The sequence below is a fragment of the Coregonus clupeaformis genome, chromosome 5 (assembly GCF_020615455.1).
Source record: "Coregonus clupeaformis isolate EN_2021a chromosome 5, ASM2061545v1, whole genome shotgun sequence".
NCBI classification, from domain to species: Eukaryota; Metazoa; Chordata; class Actinopteri; order Salmoniformes; family Salmonidae; genus Coregonus; species Coregonus clupeaformis.
Window position 1 is genome coordinate 17,819,623 of NC_059196.1, and position 13,686 is coordinate 17,833,308.

The 13,686-nt window shown below is 44.4% G+C and overlaps 1 protein-coding gene and 1 pseudogene across 7 annotated transcripts in view; one reads left to right on the plus strand and one right to left on the minus strand.

Moving 5' to 3' along the window:
- Nucleotides 1-6,952, minus strand: part of LOC121563705 (bifunctional polynucleotide phosphatase/kinase-like) — a 10,539-nt gene extending 3,587 nt beyond the window's left edge. The window contains exons 1-12 of one of the 7 annotated variants that reach the window (XM_041875466.2): nucleotides 6,741-6,952; nucleotides 6,413-6,442; nucleotides 3,343-3,466; nucleotides 2,965-3,011; nucleotides 2,591-2,848; nucleotides 2,128-2,394; nucleotides 1,775-1,854; nucleotides 1,589-1,646; nucleotides 1,346-1,453; nucleotides 1,101-1,172; nucleotides 553-601; nucleotides 311-381 (exon numbers count right to left, since the gene is read on the minus strand). In XM_041875466.2, the coding sequence (XP_041731400.1) occupies nucleotides 311-381; nucleotides 553-601; nucleotides 1,101-1,172; nucleotides 1,346-1,453; nucleotides 1,589-1,646; nucleotides 1,775-1,854; nucleotides 2,128-2,394; nucleotides 2,591-2,848; nucleotides 2,965-3,011; nucleotides 3,343-3,466 (1,134 nt within the window). In that variant the 5' untranslated portion in view covers nucleotides 6,413-6,442; nucleotides 6,741-6,952. Of the gene's footprint in view, nucleotides 1-310; nucleotides 382-552; nucleotides 602-1,100; nucleotides 1,173-1,345; nucleotides 1,454-1,588; nucleotides 1,647-1,774; nucleotides 1,855-2,127; nucleotides 2,395-2,590; nucleotides 2,849-2,964; nucleotides 3,012-3,342; nucleotides 3,467-3,754; nucleotides 4,190-4,441; nucleotides 4,478-5,343; nucleotides 6,082-6,407 lie in introns of those variants that run through there. The other 6 variants (XM_041875461.2, XM_041875452.2, XM_041875444.2 and 3 more) reach the window with 6 other exon arrangements.
- A 464-nt stretch (nucleotides 6,953-7,416) lies between these two features.
- Nucleotides 7,417-13,037, plus strand: LOC121567106 (annotated as a pseudogene).
- Nucleotides 13,038-13,686: the final 649 nt, after the last annotated feature.

Consider the following 13,686-nt stretch of genomic DNA (forward strand, 5'->3'; position numbering starts at 1 on the left):
AGAGAGAGAGAGAAAATCAGTGACAGTCAGGCATTTTTAAGATGTGCAATGCATGCCTGTGCAACACCTGGTCATAAAGTGTATCTACACCATAGCAAGAATGACCTTTCATACAGTCAGTGGACACAGAACACTTTTCTCTGCTGATTTGTCTCCACTGATTTTTATCATATTCAAATTCCTTATTTCAACCCACTATTTGGGACACTTTTCTGTTTGGTGAGTATGAAGATGCGCTGGAACTAGAGGTCAGGACAGACTGGTGGACGGTTGAACAGACTGGTCTAGAGGTTAGTACAGGTCCTCTCACCAGTCGGTCACTGCAGGAGAAGTCCTTCTTCTTCTTGCCAGGAGCCCAGTTAACAGGGCGTCCCGCTGCATCTGTGGCAGAGGAGAGAGAAAGGTCTCAGGCTCTCAGCTGCTGGAGGGCGAGTACACGTTCATCAAACGTGTCCATAAGCAGCACATCACTTACAAGAGTCAGGATAAGAATAGGCTAAGTAAGAGGAAGACGTTATGTTGCTATGGGGTGTTGTGTTGTTGTTGACTCACCTCCCACATAGAGACTCTGGCTCTTGTCTACAGCCACACCGCCATTTGCCTGAGAGAGGAAAAACACAGAAACATGGTGTACCATGTTTGTTTGTTGTTTGGGGGGGGTTGGGAGCAGGGAAAAATAAATTTCTAGCTGGAAGCATATGGACAAATTAAAGTACTTTTCTATCCTATGCTAATATTTCTACTGTATTCTAATCTGATATTTCTATTCTATTCCATTCTATTCTATTTATTTCCCACACCATGCCCTTGTTGAAGTATGAAAATGTACGCACTCACTACTGTAAATTGCTCTAGATAAGAGCGTCTGCTAAATGACTAAAATGTAGTGTAAATCTTGAAGCAGTGACTGGTCTGTCATGACTCACCAGGGTAATGTGGTCTGAGTGGATGACAAACAACTAGACAATGCCAAAGGGAGCTGATTTGGTGAACCTTTTGGGACACATCCGTGTTGTGGTCTTTTGTAGAAGGATACAATCATCGTCTACCTGTAATCCCTATTCACAATGTCTGATATGAGGCGTGTCTTCTGGTCTCACCTTCTCACAAAGGTGCTCCCACATTCCCATCACTGGCTTCCTGTAGATCCCAGGACCAGACGCCACAAAGACCTGAGACACACACACACACACACACACACACACACACACACACACACACACACACACACACAGTTCGAGGTGTCAACGTCTGAATTACAAACAATAAAACACTGAAAAACACAGATACAATACAGTATCTGCTTCCAAGCTCTATCTTTGTGTGTAAATGTTTATTGACTAACCTGTACGGGGAGCTGTAATGTCTTCAGAATGTTCTCCACTTTAGACTTGAAATCCTCAGGCTTCAGTTTCCCCCTAGAGATACCCATCTGATTGGTGAAGAACACAACCTGGGAGGGACAACAGGAACATCATTAGCTATTAATCTACGCACAAACTACCATTAAAGGGATGGATAAGAAATAGGTCTCATAAAACAGCTTTGCCGTGTCCATGCTTGACAATACATTTATGTTTGCTTCTACCTTGTAGCCTTTCTTTAATAAGCTGGCCAGTGTGGGTTGGATCTCAGGAAAGAGAATCCTGTGAAGGAGATAAGAGAACAAACAGAGGCAAGGAAATGACACAAGTCAATAGATGAAGAAGAGTGATGAGGAGAGAGCAAAGTGAGAGGAGGTCGTATGCAAAGCCAGAACAGAATACTGGCTGACCTCCAGTCATCTGGGCTGGTGGGAAACACTTTGCCAGAATTGGTGGTGATGATACAGCCGTCAATGTCGAATCCAGCAATCTGGGCCAGGAAGAAAGATGGGTCGGCTTTTTAAAAAATGACGTTACTAAAAGTAATTATGTTTGTACTGCTTGGTTGAAAGCAAACTTTAACAACTGTATTGCTGGTGGCAACAATATGACCAAAGTGCTCAAATATAGGCCTAAAGAATATTCATCCTTGGATGGACAATAAAAGTTATATTCTATTCAGCATCTCATTCAAACATAACACAAAGACTCATTGGCTTAAATCAAATATGGAGTTGTACAGAGTTACCTAGTTAGCTCTTACCTTGGTGCTTCCAGTGACGCCAGCAGCCGTGTAGAGCATGAGGTTTCCAATCTGTTGCCAGTGGCTTTGACAACATGCTGAGGCTGATGCCTGCTGCTGGACACCATCTCTGCTAGCCCCTGAAGCCCTCTCTGACATCTCCTGGAGCTGTCGGAGCTTCTCCTCAGCAAGCTTCTCAGCTTCGTCCTCGCCCCCACTGTCTGAGCCCTCAGTCTTCAGACGCTTCTCCTGCGGGTCCTCCTCAGAACTGTGTGGCCTCTTGGATGACTGCGTGAAAAACAAAATCACGGTATGGTCAAAAGAAACTTCAAGTAAATTGAGGTTGGCATTGAGAAAACATGGGTGTATTTTGAACATTTTAAGTGATATGTTCAGTCCTCTTGGTTACTCAAAATATTGCTAGACAAATTACAATGCATAATGCATGCCATTTTCTCTGTTAAAGATTAACGTGTTCTCATACCTTCTTGGGAGAGGAAGGAAAGAAGTCTTTGATGCTGCGTTTGGGACCTGTCCCTCCTTTTGTCTTATCCGACGCTTTCAATATTTCTACAGCCTTCCCCTTCTGGGCAGAGGATGAGGAGGTTTCATTGGAAGCAGAGAACTGCACTCTGAAGGGGTGGCTCTGGTTGACCAGGTAGAGGGTGCTGTCATGGGTCAGTCTGCCAGACTGGCCTCTACCAAGACTCTCACTGCCCAAGGAAGAGGGGTTTGGACCAAGCTGAAGAGGAAAACTATTATTACTTTGACAGCAGTTACAGACAGGTTAAGCAGAGTGTAAAATTAAGAAAAGAGAGTGTTGGCCTCAACAACAGGCACAATGTAATAATTTCATACCTGTGTTACAAGTACCTCCTTGTCTGCATAACAGGCCACCAGCTTCACTAGAAGGAATATGAAACATTTTAGATAGTTGTGCAGTTTAGATAGCTGGCTGGAGTAATCCCACCAGACACCGCATTTAAAATTATGCGGACAGAAATATGCATCCAATAATCTCTCCTTTCTCCTGAAGCCTACACTCAATCACTACTCTTCACATATTTAAAAGCATTGAATCGGTGTAAGCATGGGCTAGAGGGAGTTTCCATATACCATTCATTTCCTTTTAAATCCATGAAGGAAAGTGAACAAGTACACATTTGGGGAGTAAATATAAATAATCTGAACATAGCCATTGATACGTATCTAACGTTAGTTAGCTAGTCCTCTTACCCTGGTTTCGGGAGCACTTCTTGTCAACAACTCCAGTCTCTGGACCACGACCTAGGATCACGGCTCGGCCATCTGCTAATGGGACACGAACTCCGGATGCACTGACTACTGTGCACTGCTGCATCTGCAAAGACGAGACCGTAGAGAACAACAAATAACGTAAGGGTGTCCATAACATATCGGTTTGCAATGGGTGTAACGTCAATTAACCATGCCAAATTTGACTGAAGTCAAGAGCTGAGCAGCAATTCTAAACGTAACTTTGCGAAGTGTCGAACGATTAACGTTATAGCTACTGTAGCTTTATAAATTAAACGCTAGCTACTGGTATGAGTAAGAGGATTCTTCTCGTCTTAAGTCATGCATGAGCCAAAGCCAAGCTTTGCATGGTGAATTCAAAAGTGTACTCAACGTTTTCAATTCACAACCACACACGAGGAAGAAGGGAATATTGCCGAGAAATAGGCAGAACACTTTAAAGGTGGCACTTGCCAACTTTAATTGGTCCATCACAAAAACACTTTCGTTTAGAAACATCCATTTCATTTATGGTTCCGACCCTAGTCTGGGCTTGTTTTTCCCATGTTTTGTCACTCTGTCATCATACCCTAAAGTTAACTATTCGTTTTCCTCAATAGGACTGCTCACATGGGTGGAGTCAGTCTCAGAAGGGCTATAAGAATACCTGCCTGCCGAAAAACCGGTTTGTCAAAACAGACATCTGACTAGCCGAGGTTTACCCCATTCATAGACGCTAACTGCTTTAGCACATTGACATAGTATCTTCTGATCGAATACCCATACTAACATACTGTATACTACATACTTAATTAGTATATACTACATACTATTAGTTCATTTTAGTATACTGTAAACGAACGGTATCATTTCAGTTGAGCGTACTAGCGCTTCGGCTGTCTACCGGAAGTTGATGCTGTTGCTATGCAACCTCTTGCTAGCTTGTTAGCATAACAAATTACTAGCTAGACATTTTACGACTTCGGGTGTGTTCTTAAAGGTGCGTTTGTAAATTAAATCTGGAGTGCCAGATTGCGCTTTTCCGTTCGTAAATTCAGAGCGTTTCGCTCTCGGAGCGTACACTGGACGCTCTGGCCGAGGAGTAGGGTTGATCCGAGCGTTCTGGCCTCACAACCGCAGTCAAGCATCCAAGCTAACTGGCTAGCTACTTCCAGACACAAATGAGAGAACACCTCACTCTGACCATTTTACTCGCCCTAGCAGAGCTGGTTAAGCTGTTTCAAATCAAATCAAACTTAAATTTGTCACATGCGCAGAATACAACAGGTGTAGACCTTACCGCGAAATGCTTACTTACAAGCCCTTAACCAACAATGCAGTTCAAGTTAAGAAAATATTTACCAAATAAACTAAAGTAACAAATAATAAAGTAACACAATAAAATAACGAGGCTATATACTGGGGATACCAGTACCGAGTCAATGTGCGGGGTACAGGTTAGTCGAGGTAATTTGTACATGTAGGTAGGGGTAAAGTGACTATACATAAATAATAGACACCTGGTAGCAGCAGTTTAAAAACAAATGTAAATAGTCGGGGTGGCCATTTGATTAATTGTTCAGCAGTCTTATGGCTTGGGGGTAGAAGCTGTTAAGGAGCCTTTTTGTCCTAGACTTGGCGCTCCGGTACCGCTTGCGTGCGGTAGCAGAGAGAAAAGTCTATGACTTTGGTGACTGGAGTCTTTGACACTATGCATTATGTGGGTTGAATGTTGTAACACAGAATAAAACAATTAATAAAAAGTCCCATGATGGTAGTGACTTCCCATGACTGCTTATCACTTATTAACCATCAGTTACTCACATTACTTTAATACAATATTTCAGTTGTGTATATTATATTAGTTTTTTGACTACTTTTTTGTCAGACAGCTGCTGCCTATGCTGTCTGACAAATATCACTATTTTTAGTAGTTATTCAAAGTAAATAAGGCATATTTTTATGACTGATGAATACCAATACCTTGTCTCTATGTATCCCTTGATCTCGCATTATTCTCTTACATGGCAGGCGTAAAAGAAACAGACCAGACAAGTAGCCACGCAATGGATTGTGGTCATTGTAGTTTATTATCACGTTTTCTGCGCTATGTAGAACATTGGCCTGTTGGAAACTACAACTCCCTACTACTTCACACAGTTCGGGCATGATCTGATTTATCTCTAGAGAAACTGCAGCACAATGTGTCCATTGCGATCACAGAAAAAAAAACGAACGACATAGAATTCAAATAATTTAACTGACATCAGTCAATTTGTTGTTTAAAAACAGAAAAATAACTGACATTTTGGTTAATCACTCAGCACTTGGAGATAGGTTAAAGGGTTAGTTAAAATGCAAAGTAGTTGTAAAGTAACTAAATAGTAATAAGTAGTTGCTAATTAGCTAAAATTGTCCATGATAAGATTCGAACACGCAACCTTTGTGTTGCTAGACGTTCGAGTTATAGGCCCACCCTCCTTTCGTTTTTGCCTTAAGTAACCTTTATCTCATGTAACCATGCCAAACGTAACATATACTAATTTGAGTGTCCCGGATTTACATTTCCTATGTTACGTCTAGTGTATGAGCCCAGTCTGTGAGATGAGTTTGACAGCTAGGTGCAAAAAGAGCTAGATTTACTACTAAAAGACCAAAAATATCACTTTTGCAACAAACTGTCAAAATGAAGACCAGAATTGACGTGTTTCCCTATAACTACGCCTAAAACATCTGGTTTTCGATTAATATTTTTTTATTCTTCATGAAAGTTACTAATTGAACTTTTGAAATAATTTTTTTTTTGGCATTCATTTGTGTCTTGTGTATTTCCATTACAGTGGAATTGCCCAACTGCATTAACCTGGATAGTCAGATGTCTGTTTAGACAACCCGATTTTTTGGCAGGCAGGGTTTTCTAATAGCTCTTCTGGTAGTCCATTTTAGAATCCGAGAGTGGAATACACACTGATCTCTAACATGTAGGCTCAACATTTCGAACAGTCCCCCATTTGTCAGAATGTTTAATAAACTTCATTTTGACTTACTTTACCTGTTGTCCGCTGATTTCGTCGGAGGTAATCTGAGACAACATATCCACAGGGAAATGTTATTAACTCGATTTTCAGTACACTGGTCTGTATGGTATTTTCAGTTTGTAGTTTCAATGACTGATGCAATTCGCACCCGATGTAAACACTTGCACAATCTGTAAATAATGGCCTAACCGAACCACAGACTGAACGTTGCCGACTTTGAATTTGCAGTAAAATGCAAGCACATCCAGTTGATTGCAAGGAAACGTGCTTCGGTCCAAAGTTCGCGTACATTCGGCTATTGTTTACATAATGTGCAATGAATCGGAGATTAAAAATACATACCGGAAATACAAGCCGACAGAGCCAGACCGGTGACCCAAAAACTCTGGTTAATAATAATTTCCTGTGGACATTTTATCTCCACTTCCTATCGTCAAAAGGACCAACAGCACGGACAACCGGTAAAGTCAGTTTAAATATCATTGTATTCAACATTCTGGATGTAGAGACTCATGCGTCTTTTTTAGGGCTACTTCTTTTCAGTCTGATGTATTAGGCAACTCTTCTGGTATCTGACTGACTCCACCCATGTGAGCACACTGTATTCATACGGACTCACTGTTGACAGATGCCTCCCTTTCCCCTGCCCTGTCTCCTCAGGTCACAGTGGCCAATGTTGTGATGATCTCTTTCTTCCCTTCATTCAGACTGTGCTCCAGGTATGCTTAGTGCTCTGCTTGCTCTGAACTCCATTTTCGGCTTGACACTGATCTTCAGCTGTTGGTTTTCCTTTGTATCTAGGTAGGTTTTACAGATGCCTTTGTTTGTTCTGAACTATTTATGATGCTTTGTTGTAGAGATTACTCCAAAGTAAAATTCAGAAACTTGTTTTTATGTCATAGCAATAGTTTTAAAGAGTTAAATGCATGTACATGGACTGTCAACCTCCAGTACTTATACTGTTTTATACATATCTGTCATTTAAAATCATTCTTTTCTCCACCACCTACAGGATCGGCAGCCTACAGACTAAGCCATGACCCAAAGCAGCATGTCCCGTGAGGAGGCCTATACTGTTCTGATGAGGGGGGTCAAGGAGCTAGACCTCAGCGGGCCAAACGTACCCAGCGACTTAGTTCTGATCGGCGACCAAGCCTTCCCACTGGCCATGAACGCCCATGGCCAGGTCCTGATGGCTGCTTCATTCTACGGCCGAGGTCGGGTGGTGGTGCTGATCCACGAGGGCTACCTCACCGCCTTTCCTGCCCTGGTGGAGAATGCCCTGACCTGGTTGACAGGCTCCTCCTGTGACAGCACTACCGTGGGCATCCACCAGAGCTGTAAGGCTGTGGCCGACAACCTGAGCTGCTCCAGCCTCCAACCCAAGGTGGGGGGCTTCTGCGAGGGCCTGGGAGTGTATGTGATGGATGCGTACTGTGTGGGCCCAGAGGTGAAGGAGCTGGTGGGGTTCCTGAAGGCGGGGGGCAGGCTGCTGATGGCTGGCCAGGCGTGGAGCTGGGCGGAGGGACAACTCAAACACAACACCCTGCTGTGTTTCCCTGGGAACAAGGTGTCCAGCGTGGCTGGCATCTACTTCTCGGAGCACCTTGGGGAGCTGGGTACCCTCCCTGTGCCTCCACAGATCCCTTCCAGCTGGCTGGCTGTGGCGTAAGTATTGGGCACTTCATAGAGAGAAGAGAAGGAGGCGGTGGCATATTAATATAGAGATACTGTAGTAAAACAGAAATGTATACATGGTGGTATTTTCTGCCTCATATCACCTCCTCCTATAACCAGGTGTAAAAAAAAGAAAGAGTTTATTTAACTCCAGAAATCACCTGGTTAAATCAATGTTGAATTTTTTATTTTATTTGAGCTGTTTTTATGTGTCTAAGTTCTCTTGACACATCATATCTACACTTTCACTCTCTTCTTTCCCTAGGATAGGCAAGGACTTCAAGGATGACCTGGAGTTCCTGCTGGTGGGCGTGACTGAGTTTGATATCCAGCGCGGGGCTATTTGCTCAGAGGTGCTGGTAAACGGCATTCCCCATCGGCACCACACAGGACGGCAGGGCCTTTCTGGCCGGGGCATACTATGGCCAGGGCCGAGTCATCGTGGTCACCCATGAGGGATACTTGGGCCGAGAGCAGCTGTCCCCCTTCATGCTCAATGCTGTGTGCTAGTTAGACGAGGGTCGTAACGGCTTGGTAGGCGTCCTGCTCAGCTCGGCGCCGCCCACACCCTGCTGAGCAAGTCTGGCCTGCCCTGTGATAAGAGCGGCTTCAGGAAGGAGCTCAGCGTCTACGTCTGCACCTCCTACAGCGACGCCCAGGCCGACGAAATCCAGGACTTTAAGGCCGAGGGTGGGGTCCTGCTGATCACCTGGTACTGGGCCCAGACCAACCCGCGCCACAACGCCATGACAGGGTACGCAGGCAACCACATCCTCAACAAGATGGGCCTCAAGGCCTGTTGGGGAACACTCTGGACGCAGGCTGCTACAAGGCCCCAGTCCCGGGTCATTCCTGCTCCGAGGGCTTCCACTTCCGCCACCTGCTGCACCGCTTTGCCGGTCACGTGACCCAGGGCGAGACGCTGACGGAGCATGAGGAGGCGGGTCTGAAGAAGCTTGGCGGCAACAGCGCCAAATACCTGCACATGCGGGCGCATGACTGTGCCTCTTACACCTCGGTGGTGGCCATGCTCACTGACGTGCTGCAGGAAGCGGCATTCCCCAGGTGTGCCACAGCTGTCCGGTGATAAGCGCCAAAGACCAACTGCTGCTCAGTGTGGGCGCGGAGGTGTACAAGGTGTGCCAGGACCCAGACACCCTACTGCCTTACCTGATCAAGGACCAGCCCATGATGCCTGCCTTGTCCAATGCCAGGCTCATGATCAACTGTAAAACAGAAGGTTAGTTGGCTCTCGTTCTCTCTTATGGGACATGACCTGTAAAATTGAGGATACTGGGTCTAATGGAGATGGTTTAGTCTTGGGAACCAATATGAAACACACCATGAGTAATGGCTTAGCTAAAATGGGTGCGAGAAAATATTTTTCGCCATAACTTCTCTGCTTATGTGCAAGTTCCTTGGTTAGTGTGGGAATACATGTTTCTAACCATACAATCACTATTATATATAGTTATGTTTGAATATAACCGCTACTGAACATTGTGTCTTAGGAGGAGAAGAGTGGTCTGTACCTTTCCCCTGGGATGAGGACATACATGGCCATGCCACCAGAAATCGTCAACCAGGGCTGGAAGGTATCCAATACTGCTTTTTGTTTTGTCTTATAATTCTAAAATCTATTGAATCAAATCATGTTTTATTTGTTTTGAGATCAAGCCCTTTACATGTTGATGTAAAAGCACTTTGTGAATTGATTGATTGATTGACTGATACCCCTGTTACCATCAGGTCCAGATAGGCTGTCAGACTGACAACATTGGGAATTCGAACGAGCTGAGGCGAGCACCAGTGGTTCATGAGCGCTTCCCCATAGACTCAAAGATGATGCAGGTGTGGAACCTGTGGGGCGGACTCCTCTATCTCATCGCCCCTCCTAAGACCCAGGTGGAGGGGGTGGAGGTCATCATTCAGGGGGCTGTGTCAGCCCCCTACTAAAAGACTGGTCGGACGGGGAGGTGGGGGTCTATGATGCATTTTACACTTTGGTCTTATAATGCATCCAAGTGATGTATTATAAGGGTGTTATAACTATGAGTTGTTATAACTCATGAGTTGTTATGACAGTTTATAGCAAGTGTTATAATGCACTATAAAAGTGTTACAGAGAGTTTATTTCAATGAGACTAACCTGGATAATACCAAGTAAATAAAAGATAACATAAAGTACATACACCATAAAGAGAACAAAGTACGTTACTCCATCCAGTCCCCTCATTTACTCATTTACAATATGTCTGTCTGGAACCCTTTTGACTTCATCCAGGCATAATATTTCACATCGTTTAACCTCTTTTTGTACCCAATTTCTTGTAATTGAATGGAAGCTTTATTCATTTCCCGGAGTTGTATTCATGTATTCAGATCTGCTATTCATGTATTCCTAATACATAATTAAGTTGCTTCCTGCTCGCTGTTGCCATTTTGAATGTACGATAATGACGGCTGCCACAGATTAAAGAGGAAATGACACAGCCTTTGTTCTGCATGAAACATCTGTAGAATACAGAGATACACTAAGCTTAGAACAGCTATGCTCTCAGATAGACTGTGTAATTGCAGCTGTGTTACTAAAACTGAAATCCCTGCTGTTATGAGAATTGATTTGCAATGTGCTACTCATCATTGTGGTAGGAAATGATACTGTACCAAATGTCTGGTAATTGTCATCATGAAGGCCATTTAATGTATGTTGTTCACCTATGCTAGGCCCAAGGGTTTCCTCTAATTGGCATACCAAGCTGAGATGAGATTGATTGATTGATCATGAAGACACACACATCCTGGTCATAACACCTCATTAAAATGATACATTCTGTCAAATGATCCAGGATTTTCCTCCAAACCTTGCCTCTCTCCTCTCTCTAGGGGTGACCACACCTGCAGACTGGGCAGTTCAGCGGACTGCCCCTTCCCCCTGTGCAGAGATGGAGTTTGAGAACATCATCCTGACTGTCCACTCTGACGTGGTCCGAGGTCTGGATCGGCCTGACCTGGTGGCGGCGCTCTGGGATGACATCATGAGGGGGATAGCTGACCTGGCCGCCGTCCCCACCAAGTTCCCCTGCAAGGAGCGCTTTGTGGCCGACGTCCAGATTTCCCATGGTCAGCGTCTGTCCCTCTTATTTCTTAGCATGGACAAACAGTCATGACTGGAATTGTCTATGGTAGGGGACTAGGGATTGTGTAATTGTTGGATATGAACAGGAAAAAGAGAGATTATCTGAAAAGACATTGACCCCAAAATTTCTAAAATGTATTTTGAGTCAGGTAGGACAGTACCTATACAGTTTCAAAATGCGCGAGTTGTTGTGCTGTAGAAAATGTGTTGTACGCAAGAGTGACCTACACTCTTAGAAAAAAAAGGTTATATCTAGAACCAAAAAGGGTTCTTCGGCTGTCCCCATATGAGAACCCTTTGAAGAACCCCTTTTGGTTCCAGGTAGAACCCTTTTGGTTCCAGGTAGAACCCTTTTGGTTCCAGGTAGAACCCTTTCCACAGAGCTACCTGGAACCAAAAAGGATTATCCCATGGGGACAACCGCAGAACCCTTTTGGAACCCTTTAAAAAAAAAAAGAGTATATAGCAGTGGGCTGCACAACCTCTGCCCTGACAGTATCCAGACATTGAGCTGACCCTCTCCTTCCTCTCTCTCTTCCCCCCCCCCCTACAGGCTTCATGCATGCAGGCTAGCCTATCATGATACAATCCTCCTCGGCCCCAGACCTGATGAACCCAGTGGCAGCCTGCAGCTCGGGCCTGTGGGGAGCCATCCACGAGCTGGGCCACAACCAGCAGAGAGTAGTCTGGGAGTTCCCCTCGCACACCACTGAGTGCACGTGTAACCTGTGGTCCGTGTACGTGCACGAGGAGGTGTTGGGGGTGAATCAGGATCAGGCCCACCCCAACATGGTGCTGGCCAACCGACAGAGCCGTGCCGAGGGGTATGCTAAAGAGGGCAGGAATCTGGCCAGCTGGGACATGTGGGTGGCACTGGAGACCTACATGCAGGTGACAGGAGATTGTAGTGACATATACTGTATAGTACACCCTGCTGCAGAGTATGTTGTGTGCAAACCCTACAATTAGTGCTTGTGAAAAGGCATGTGTAGATAGATAGGAAAGTATAGATGCTACAGTAAAACATCTACAAAAAATGTACTTTATCTAGGGTTGAGTTTGAGTAAACCGTTTCTCTTTGTCATCCTCCTTCCCACCAGCTCCAGGACCAGTTTGTCTGGGACGCGTTCAAGAAGGTATTTGCTGCCTACCACACCATGCAGAACGTGCCCAATGACAACCAGGGCAAGATGAACCTTTATGCTGAGACCTTCTCCCTTACGGTAGAGAGGAACCTGGCTCCTTTCTTCAAGGCCTGGGGCTGGCCCATTAAGCCCGCTACAGAGGAAAAGCTCTCTAACCTTCCGGTGTGGAGCAACTACCCTATGGCCCAGTATGGCTGACCTATAGAGGAGGTCACCCCCTTATATTGGGGGTAACAGGTCAGGGATTGCTGGTGAAGGGTAGGTACCGTTTGGTGACAGGTTAAGGTAAAGGAGTAGTGACTAGGGCTTTGCTGGCCTGGTGTAGAAATGCTACTGCAAGAATCATGGTTGCGTCTGTTGTGCAAATAAATAAATAATTGTAACGGTTTTCGAAGTCATCACAAAGGGCTGGCTGAGGATATTGGGGGTCTATTGTTTCTATAAATGCAATTGTATATTCTATTGCACTTCAGAAGAGTCCTCGCATGTGCCTTATTCATCATAAGTTGGATGTTTTACAGGGTCAATTTCATTCCAAATGTAGTTATGTGCCCAGTAAGGCACCTTATTTTGAAGTCGTATATGTTTTTGATACTGTATACAAAGCTAAAGAAATGTACCTCTTGTTAAATAATTTGTATTATTATACAGTTGAAGTCGGAAGTTTACATACACCTTAGCCAAATACATTTAAACTCAGTTTTTCACAATTCCTGACATTTAATCCTAGTAAAAATTCCTTGTCTTAGGTCAGTTAGGATCACCACTTTATTTTAAGAATGTGAAATGTCAGAATAATAGTAGAGTGATTTATTTCAGCTTTTATTTCTTTCATCACATTCCCAGTGGGTCAGACGTTTACATACACTCAATTAGTATTTGGTAGCATTGCCTTTAAATTGTTTAACTTGGGTCAAACGTTTTGGGTAGCCTTCCACAAGCTTCCCACAATAAGTTGGGTGAATTTTGGCCCATTGCTCCTGACAGAGCTGATGTAACTGAGTCAGGTTTGTAGGCCTCCTTGCTCGCACGCTTTTTCAGTTCTGCCCACAAATGTTCTATAGGATTGAGGTCAGGGCTTTGTGATGGCCACTCCAATACCTTGACTTTGTTGTCCTTAAGCCATTTTGCCACAACTTTGGAAGTATGCTTGGGGTCATTGTCCATTTGGAAGACCCATTTGCGACCAAGCTTTAACTTCCTGACTGATGTCTTGAGATGTTGCTTCAATATATCCACATAATTTTCCTTCCTCATGATGCCATCTATTTTGTGAAGTGCACCAGTCCCTCCTGCAGCAAAGCACCCCCACAGCATGATGCTGCCA